Below are 10,466 nucleotides of genomic sequence, written 5' to 3'. Positions count from 1 at the left end.
AATTAGTAATGATGCAAAGCTACTTATGTGCTTTCTGGTTACCTTTAAATTCACCAAATATTGTTATCATTATCAATGAAATTAATTTTTGGTGTATTTTTACTTGCCCAGTTTAGAATCACAGCATTTAGTCCAGCCATCACTTTGTACGTATTGGGAAACAGAGCACCAAGCAGAGGGAGGCAGATGTTTGAGGTTATTCAGTAACCAGTGACAAAGTTGGCACTAAAACCACCATCTTTTGGCTCCCAGACCAGTCCCCTTTTCACCGCGTCTTGCTGCCTCCTTTGGGCAAAGTCAAGTCCAATCTTAATCTCTCTGAAGTTTTTCAGTAGTGAGACTAGAGAAGGTAGGAGGGTGTAGCAAACAAGCATTGCAAGAGAAGGTGGTAAGAAGAGACTGTTGCAATAGGGGAGAGGGGACCACTGCAATAGAGAGAACTCTCTGACAATAAGATCTGCAAGTATCTCCCAGACTTGGCTGTAATTTCTGTTATGGCGCTTGCTCTCGGTGACCTCAAGCAAGTCACTTGAACACTAAACTTTTGGAGCTTCCTTTTCCTCAACTCTAAAGTGAGGATATTGATAGTCATCTTAAAGGGTTGTGATGAGTGTGAATTAGGATAATGTGTGGAGCTTATGAACTGTGTCTGACTCACAGCAGCTCCACATGGTGATGGCAGCGTGAGCTGCAGGAGGTGGGAAGTCCCTTTCCTCTCTATTCAGCCTTGGTCAGGTCCTCACAGACTGCAAGGTCCAAGGGTGTGTTTACGGCTTAAGGACGGTGTGAGGACTTTGGAGAGTACAAGAGAGGAGGAAACTAGGACAGAAATGAGTCCTTGGAGGAGAAGTTGAAGATGGTTGAGATGTTTAGGCTGGAGAAGAGCAGTCCGGGGTGGGAGTTAATGATGGGCCTTGTTTTATCAGTGTCTTCTCTAATTCCTGGAAGAGTAAATGACATTATCTTCATACTGCATGAGATTCTATCTGGACCCTAAAGGATGTTCATTCCCTTCACCTCAGCCTTCTCACTTTACGGAATTGATCTTAAGGAAAATTATCCAGAGGTTTACAGAGGAAGGTCGTGTCTGATAGTTAAGATAGGGGGTAACATAAAGCTTATAAATAGAGAAATGGTCAAATAAATTATGGTACTTTTTTATAATGCACCATTAAAAACCTCTTTTCAAAACTATGACCTTGCAGAAATGCTTAAATAAGGTGTGAAGGAAAAAAAACCTGAACATAAAACTACGTATACATTTCATTCAAAACTGTAAGAAATGTTTGCAAAATTGAAAGGAAACGACTGAAAGAAATCCACCATAATATTAATGATTCTTAATTTCTCATTGTATTTTCTCTACTTTTCAAATTATCTCTAATGAGTATGTATGAACTTAGGCCAACTACTTAATATCTCTAAGCCTCATTTTCCTTATCTGTAAAATGGGGGTAATAAATATTAAATACATAATAGGAATGTTTTGAGGATTAAATAACATAAGGCATGTATTATTTTATAATGCAAATCATAAAAGTAAAATGCAAATGATGAGGATGGTAATGCATTTCTCTGGAGAGTCTGGGTCAGAATAGAATCTCATGAATGGAGGGGAAGGGAGACTAAATCTTGACTTGGACCACCAAGCATGTTGTTCCCTCTTTATTTATAGAAGGATTGGCTTTATGAGCAGTTGGCTGACCATCTTGCCCACTAGGTATTCCAAGATTTATGATTCTTTGCACTTGAAACTTAAAAACAAAGTTTTGAAATGAGTAGAAATAGAAAATGTTGGGAAATAAATCCTATGCATTGCCCTTGTAAACCAATCTCCCACCTGAATCTGACGTGCAACCATCGAGATCTAATAATACTTGATATTTACTGAGCACCTACTAAGTGCCAGGCACTGTGCTACGTGCTTTTACATTATCTCACAATGGCCATCCTACGTAATTGAACCATTATCTTCATCTTACATATGAGGAAACTGAGTTTCTGAGAGGTCAAATAAGTTGACCAGTGTCACACAGCTGAGGAATAGCAAAACTGGGATTCAGTCCCACAGCATCTGAGTCCAGCACCTGTGGTCTTGCTGACTGTGATGTTGCCTCCTAGAGCAGTTTTCAGATGACAACCCAAACACCAACTGTGCAATCCCATGCAGGCATTTGATCTCACATCAAGATGCCCTTGTTGGTTCTTTCTGGAGTGTTACGAAATACCAGCTAGAAACATTGTGCATGTTTTACATTTACTGTAATTCTGAATAAAAACAAAATATAGTAGAATTTCTTTTTCTTTTTCATGAAAAAAAATGCTTATGTTATTTATCTGTTACCAATGTCTTTTTTGTGGTGTACTCAATGCCTATGTTATTTTTGGTTATAGCATTCTCCTTCAATGGCAGAAACTGGCTGGCTGTTTCAGGGCGATCTCTCCTCTCTATTCTGTGGGTAAATGTAACCATCTGATCAAACCATTTTCAGAATTTTAGAAGAGAGTAGAAGGAGAATTTTGCTGTAAAATACATATATTTCCTGCTAGGAAATTTCTGGGAAATGGGGATACTTCATAAGCCTGAACAGAATGTCCCGGGAGACGACAATCATTTCCTTGTTCCTGCCTCCGGCATTACCATTGGTTATCAGTCTCCTGCCTTTCAACTGCACACACCTTAATTTGGCTCCTCTGAGTGTAAGCCCTTTGGCCATCCTCAGTGGGACTATGCCCCAGGCCTTTCTATTCTTCCTCTCAGTCCTCTGTGAACCCTTTACGAGGATCCTAAGTCTCCTGGAGAAGCAGTAACTGGAGCTTATCTAAGTCCTTATAATATATGATGGAGGATCCTCTTTACTGTTCTGCTGTTAGCAAAAGTCATTTGCCTTGTTTTTCTGCAATCAAAGGAACAAAATGATTGTGATGAAAGCAGTGCTCAAACACAGTCCTGTGGGATTTCACTTCCTTTGTCCCCACTCTCTACCAACCTGCGCTTGACAATGAATCATTAATAACCATCCACCATCCTCTGGTTGTTGCTGATGTACGCACGGTAGACCTTACTGCAGTTTTGCAAGTTTATTGTTTGATGTACCAGAAGAGAAGTCCTGAAGCCCAGCTTCCTAATGTCAACATCTCTCTCCCCCTCTTTTAGAAAAAATCTTATTTTATCCTTAAAACAGCCCTGTTGGGAATGGCATTTGATATGGCCCTAGGCACTTAAGAGTCAGTGACAATCCTTGTTGGCACTTAGGAGGCTCAACAATCTTTGTTGAATTTAATACAATTTTTAATCTTACAATAATTTATTCACAAATTACTTAGAATCTTAGACATTTGTCTATTTATTCATTTATTCATTTGTTGAACATGTTTTCATTATTTTCCCAGGTCTGTGTCTGTGTTCTGACACTATATATGTTCCAGGGTAGACATTTGCATGGAACCTCATGATTTTTAGATAACAAAATGCTTTCCACACACTATATTTAGCTGTGGCATAAAGAAGGAGTTATGGGTATAAGTTAGGACAAAGTGTGACCTTGAGGAAGTAACTGTTTTTGATCCTGCCTATGTAATATGAAAGAACAAATAAAATGCGTTTCCAAAGGTGGTTGTATTGATTTGAGATAATGTAAGCAAGGAGCTTAGCTTGTGTCTGGCACATGGTAGTGTCAGTAAATATTAGCTCTATCAAATAAGATGAGGTGCAATTATAAAGTCCTATATATGTATACGTTGTTGTCATCAGTTTTGACCTCTATAACTATCACTCATTCATTTAATCAGCAGATATTAATTGAGTGCCTACAATGTGCCAGGCAATGTTCTAGGCACTTGATACATTAGAGAAGCAAACAGATGATGAACCCTGACTCATGGAGTTCATATTTTAGTGGGGGGGCAGACAATAAAATACAAATATAGTAAATTGTATAATATGTTTGAAAGCAATACGTGCTAGAGAAGGAAGAAAAAGCAACACAGGTTAAGGGGGACTGGGAGTGCTGAGAGGTTGCAATTTTAGTAGGGGATGAAATAGCCTTTCTGAGAAAATGTTATTTGAACAAAGACTTCAGGAAGGTGAGGGAATTAGCTAATAGTTATCCAGGGGAAGAATGTTCTGGGTAGAAAGAAAAACCAGTGCCAAGATCTCAAGGGATCTCAAGGTGGCAGCATGTGTGATGTGTTTGCTGAATACTAAGGCGGCCAGTGTGCTTGGAAAGGAGGGAACAGTGGGAAAGTGGGAGGAGAGGAGGTTAGAGAGGCCATGGGGACGGGATCACATAGGGCCCTGTGCATCATGGCAGAGGTCTGGATTCCACTCTCAATGGAATGGGCGCCCACTGCAGGGCTTCCAGGGAGCACTCTGGCTGTTGTGTGAGACTAGACTGGGGGTAAGGTATGTGGTAGGAGGAGAATTAAGGACACCACTTAGGAAGCCAGGGAGAGATGATTGTGGATCAGAACAGGGCGAAGCTGTGGAATTGTGAGAGTAGATTCTCCTTACACTGTGAAGGTAAAGACAAAAGGAGCTCTTAACTGATTAGATGTGAGATGTGAGAAAAGACTGTCAACCTACAAAACCAAAACCAGTTTAAGAGGCAAAGCATTTATTTGGGATCAAAAAATTGCAATTTGGGGAGCACAGATTCAGATAGAAACCCAAATGGTGTCCCGCGAGGGAGTAAAAGTCAGCGACTTTTAAAGGCAAAGAAGGGAGATTGTATTATCAAGAACTTTAATTGCAGTTGAAGGCAGAAGCTAGTCTTGGCTAAACATTGATTGACTATTGATTCTATCTTGAGAAAGTCCACAATTCTCAGTCTTTGTGATGGGGATGTCTATTCCCCTCCTGACTTCTCAAACAATTTCTTGTAAAACAATTGCTCTTTGGGTCCAGTCCAATGGTTTGGCTTAGTCCAAGGTTTAAGACAGCAAGGCAGTTTCTCCGGAAAGGCAGCTCTGACTCCATTTTAAAATGGCTCCACGAAAGTCAATTTTGACAAGAGGAATCAAGGATGACTCCAAGATTTTTAGACTGAGCATTCAGAAAGTTGGAGTTGCCATTAACTGAGATGGTAGGCTGCCAGAAAAATATGTTTTACAGGAAAGGTCAGGTGTTTATTTTTGGACATGTTGCGGTAGACTGGGAAGGTATTTCTTCATTCCTTTATTCCACAAACGTTTACTGAATGCATACCATGTGCTAGATATTAATCATTATCTTGACACAAGCGGTTAGGAGCCTTGCTATCAAGCAACTCACAGCCTAGTGGGGAGGGTAGACATGTAAATAAGCAATTACTGAATAATGTCATAAACATCATGATGACAGTGTGTACCAAGAGCAATGGAACACAGAGGAATTAACAGACATCTTTCTCTTTTTAAACTTTGAAACTGAGGTCCTGAAAAGTTAATTGATTTGCCAAAGTTCATAGTTAATATATAACACACCTAGGACCTTGTGATATTCTGATTTATAAGAAGAAGTATAGGGCCGGCCCCGTGGCTTAGCGGTTAAGTGCGCGTGCTCTGCTGCTGGCAGCCCGGGTTCGGATCCCGGGCGCGCACTGATGCACCGCTTCTCCGGCCATGCTGAGGCCGCGTCGCACATACAGCAACTAGAAGGATGTGCAACTATGACATACAACTATCTACCGGGGCTTTGGGGGGAAAAAAAAAGGAGGCAGGATTGGCAATAGATGTTAGCTCAGAGCTGGTCTTCCTCACAAAAAAAAACCAAAATAAAATAAAAGAAGAAATATATATTTGGTCTTCGTCCCATTTGCAGCACAGAGCTTCTAAAACCCTTGGGATTTCTCTATAGTAGGAGAGATAAAAGTTGTCTTTGTTATGTTAATGAGGTGAGTTTTTTGTTGTTTTAAAAATGATTTTATTATTTTATCGAAGTCATATTGGTTTATAATATTGTGCAAATTTCAGGTGTACATCGTTATATTTTGGCTTCTGTATAGACGGCATCGTGTTCACCACTAGAAGTTCAGTTTCCATCCATCACTGTATTTATGTGCCCCTCTACCCCTTTTGCCCTCCCTCCACCCCCTTCCCCTCTGGTAACCACTAATCTGTTCTCCTCTTCTATGTGTCTGTTTGTTTGTTTATCTCCCACGTATGTGTAAAATCATACAGTATTTGTATTTCCCTGTCTGACGTTTCTCTTAGCATAATATTCTCAAGGTCCATCCATATTGTCACAAAAGGCATGATTTCATCTTTCTTATGACTGAGTAGTATTCCATTATATATACACATACTACATCTTTATCCATTCATCCATTGATGAGCACTTGGGTTGCTTCCAAGTCTTGGCTATTGTGAATAATGCTGCGATAAACATAGTGGTGCATATATCTTTTCACATTAGCATTTTCATGTTCTTTGGATAAATTCCCAAAATAATAGCTGGATCATATGGTATTTCTATTTTTAACGTTTTGAGAATAAAATACTGAGGAATAAATTTAACCAAGGAGGTAAAAGACCTACACACTGAAAACTATGACATTATTGAAATAAATCTTTATGAAGAAGACATAAAGTAATGAGGTGAATTTTGGAATGCCCCTAAATCATTGAACATGGGGGCTGGTTGCCAAGGGAACCAACCCTGTGATTGCAGGGTTAGTATTTTCAGTCCCGTTCTTCAAACCCAGAGGAGGGAAGAGGGGCTGGAGGTTGAATTGATGGCCAATGGCCAATGATTTAAGCAATATGCCTATGAAATGAAGCCTCCATAAAAACCCAAAAGGATGGGGTTTGGAGAGCTTCTGGATTGGTGAACAGGTGGAGATTTGGGGAGAGTGTGCACTCAGAGGGCATGGAAGCCCCATGCCCTTACCAGATACCTTGTTCTATACATCTCTTCCATCTGGCTGTTCCTGAGTTATATCCCTTTATAACAAACCAGTAATCTAGTAAGTAAAATCTTTCTCTGAGTTCTGGGAGCTGTTCCAGCAAATTAACGAACCCAAAGAGGGAGTTGTTGGAACCTCCAAACATTAGCCACTAGATCAGAAGCACAGGTGATAACTTGGGCTTGCAACTGACATCAGAAGTTGGGGTGCAGTCTTGTAGGACTGAACTCTTAACCTGTGGTATCTGATGCTATCTGCACGTAGACAGTGTCAGAATTGTAGGACGTTCAGCTAGTCTCTGACAATTGCTTGTAGCTGTGGGGAACTCCTCTCCCCTAATTGAAACTGGGTGTTAGAATCATTATTAGACCTGAATACAGTTTTCTGACTCCCTAGATTTGGGGAACTTTCTTATATCATGGAATTTGTGTCCTTGCAGAGCTAACCACTTTGTCAGCGCTCGGGGCAGAGAATCCATGGGCATCCAGAACAACGTGACTGAGTTTGTGTTGTTTGGCCTTTTCCAGAGCAGGGAGATGCAGCATGTGTGCTTCGTGGTCTTCTCCCTCTTCCATGTCCTCACTGTCCTGGGGAACCTTCTGGTCATCATCACCATCAATGCCAGCAAGACCCTGAAGGCTCCCATGTATTTCTTCCTCAGCCACCTGTCTTTTGCTGACATGTGCTATCCATCCGCTACCACACCCAAGATGATCGCTGACACTTTTGTGGAGCGCAAGACCATCTCCTTCAACGGCTGCATGACCCAGCTCTTTTCTGCTCACTTCTTTGGTGGAACTGAGATCTTCCTCCTCACAGCCATGGCCTATGACCGCTACGTGGCCATCTGTAGGCCCTTGCACTACACAACCATCATGGATCAGTGGAAGTGCGGCCTGCTGGCAGGGGCCTCCTGGGTGGCTGGCTTCTTGCATTCCATCCTGCAGACCCTCCTTACAGTCCAGCTGCCCTTTTGTGGGCCCAATGAGATTGACAACTTCTTCTGTGATGTTCATCCCCTGCTGAAGCTGGCCTGTGCAGACACCTATGTGGTGGGGCTCATTGTGGTGGCCAACAGTGGCATGATCTCCTTAGTGTCCTTCATCATCCTCGTCATCTCCTACATGGTCATCTTACTGAACCTGAGAAGCCAGTCATCTGAGGGCCAGCTCAAGTCTCTGTCCACATGTGGCTCACACATCATCACTGTCCTTCTGGTCCTCGTGCCCCCCATGTTCATGTACATTCGTCCCTCTACCACTCTGGCTGCTGACAAACTTGTCATCCTCTTTAACATCGTCATGCCACCTTTGCTGAACCCTCTGATCTACACGCTGAGGAACAATGAGGTGAAAAATGCCATGAGGAAACTGTTTGGGGTCAAGGGGTTCTTGGGGAAGAAGTGACACTGCAGGAAACCTCATTCAGCCTGGAACTTGGGGGACTCTCATCTTGTAGCATCTAATACAGGCTTTGTAGCTCCAGTTTGAAGCTTGTAAGGACGACTGTCCTCCTAGCTCTTTTCATAATAATAATCCCACATGTTCCATTAATCCTTCATTCAGTAAATATTTATTGAGTGTCTGCAGTTAGTGAGGCACTGGAAATGCAAATAAAAGTAAGATGTAATCTCTACCATCGAGGGGGTCACAGTCCAGGAGGCTCTTAGTGTGATATTTAAGGGCTCATTCAGGAAACCTGTGAGAGCCTGTGAATGAGGGACCATCTTGGAAGTTCAGGTATCTCATCTACACAATGGGTAATAGCTCTAGATAATTCCCTTATGGTGGCATGCACAGAGCTTGATGAAATTCATTCTCTTCTCTGTTATGACATTCAAGTCACTTTACTTTTCTTGCTTCACTTCCTGCTTTCAGCAGGCAGATGAATAAGTAAATGTGGGGAGGTTAAATGATTTACCCAAAGTTACACAGTAAGTCCAGTGCAGGGTGGGGACTAGAATCCAGGTTCCCTAAGTCTGCTTTCAGGGCTCTTCCCACCTCAAGACTCCTTGAAAAAGTTTGAGTGAATGGACCAAACAGTACAGATGAGGATGTTTTGAAGGACCAAGGATTGACAGTGGCCTGAGATGATGGGGAGCAGAGCCAGGGAAAACAGTTTGTCAGCATTTTGTCCAGCAGTGCTGATTCCTCTCCAGCTGAGCAGGGACTGCTGCTCCCATCAATCCCCTTTACCTGGCTTTATTTTTCTGCTAAAGGGAGACAATTTGTGCAAGATGAAATTAGAAGAGCCAGATTAGACATTCTGCTTAATTAACTATTCATGTGTCATTTAACCTCGTTTGGTTTCAATTTTCCACATTTACTAATGGAGCCAGTAATAATATCTGCTTCAGAAGGTTGCGGGAGGATGGAAGGGACTTTGTAAAGTCCTATGTCAAAGTCTGTTGTGCAGAGTGGCTGCTGCCTCACTTTCTTTATAATGTCTTCTGTTCCCTTTTCTCATCCTATTCCCCACTTTGTCCCTGCCCTTTCTCCTGAAGCCCTTGTAACTATCAGATTGACTATTGACTTTTCACTCTTCATATGTGTACTGATCACCCAGCATGTGGTAAGTCTAAGTTCTTTTTTTTCCAGCTGGGTTGGTGTTTATTCAATACAGGTCCAATGCCCAGCCCTTCTCCAGCAGTGGGCTAGGGGAAGAAAACAAATTAAGCCCACCAAGGTCTGAATGTGGATTGGGGTGGAGCCTGGGATGATGTGAGGGTGTACATGAGACATTGGCCCCAACCTTGGCTGTCCACCACTGGCCCGCAACTCCTCACAGGCTCCAGGTGGGGCCAGCAAAAGTGTCTGTAAGGAACAGGTCTTAGATTTTCTGCCACCTCCAACTCCTCTTCCTTTCTGCCCTCTCTCCTTCCTAAGACAGCTCCAGAGAACAAACTCTCCACCTGGCTGGGAAGATTGGTGAAGGAAGGATGGATGGATGGGGCCAGTGTCCATGCCCTGAGGCTGTAGCCATGCCCTGATGCTTTTCCTGGGTAGGAACCGAAGGTACAACAGAAAAGAAGCAGACAAAAATCCTTGTACTCATGGAACTCACATTTAAGCGTGTGATAAATGCTGACTCTCATTGAATTCTTCCAATATGCCAGATAGTGTTCTAAGTGGTTTTAGTGAGCCTATGCCTCCCAACTGAATTTCACAAGAGTTTCTGAGTTTTGTCTTCTCCACCCTTAGGTGGGACTGCATGGCTACAGCTGACAGAAGTTGGGTGTTTTCCTTCCCCCGGGTCAGTTAGGCTCTGATGATACCCCAGTACCTTTGGTTCTGGTTAACTAGTTTCCCCTGAGTGCAGGCCTTGTTAAGAAGAACAGGTGTTCTGGCATATTTAAAAATGGTTCCTTTTCTGCCCCCTGCTGGAAGCAGGCCCAGACCAAAGCCACTAGGGGCCAGAAGTCATTCACAGTTTCCTGTAGATTCCACAGCCAGTACTGAAGCCCTCTACCTATTACCCAATGCACCTGTGGGCGAGACTCTTCCCAGGTTCCTTGGCATATGGAGCTGGGTCCCTCGTTTCCTGTAGAGGCACTTCTGTTCATGGATGGATGCTGAATTTTCG

General features: G+C 42.6%; 1 protein-coding gene across 1 annotated transcript; it reads left to right on the top strand.

The window, feature by feature from the left end:
* Positions 1-7,345: 7,345 nt before the first annotated feature.
* On the top strand, positions 7,346-8,319 carry LOC101397272 (olfactory receptor 4S1). Its single transcript, XM_014792478.2, has one exon. The coding sequence runs from the start codon at positions 7,361-7,363 to the stop codon at positions 8,288-8,290; it is 930 nt and encodes a 309-aa protein (XP_014647964.1). The 5' UTR covers positions 7,346-7,360; the 3' UTR covers positions 8,291-8,319.
* Positions 8,320-10,466: the final 2,147 nt, after the last annotated feature.

Source organism: Ceratotherium simum, chromosome 34, assembly GCF_057802395.1.
Source record: "Ceratotherium simum simum isolate JZ-2026a chromosome 34, ASM5780239v1, whole genome shotgun sequence".
Taxonomy (NCBI): Eukaryota; Metazoa; Chordata; class Mammalia; order Perissodactyla; family Rhinocerotidae; genus Ceratotherium; species Ceratotherium simum.
The sequence above is the reverse complement of the archived record's forward strand: the minus strand, read 5'-3'. Positions and strand labels throughout refer to the sequence as shown.

Coding starts and splice junctions, on each gene's coding strand:
- LOC101397272 (XM_014792478.2), top strand. CDS start 7,361: ATGGGCATCCAGAACAACGTGACTGAGTTTGTGTTGTTTGGCCTTTTC.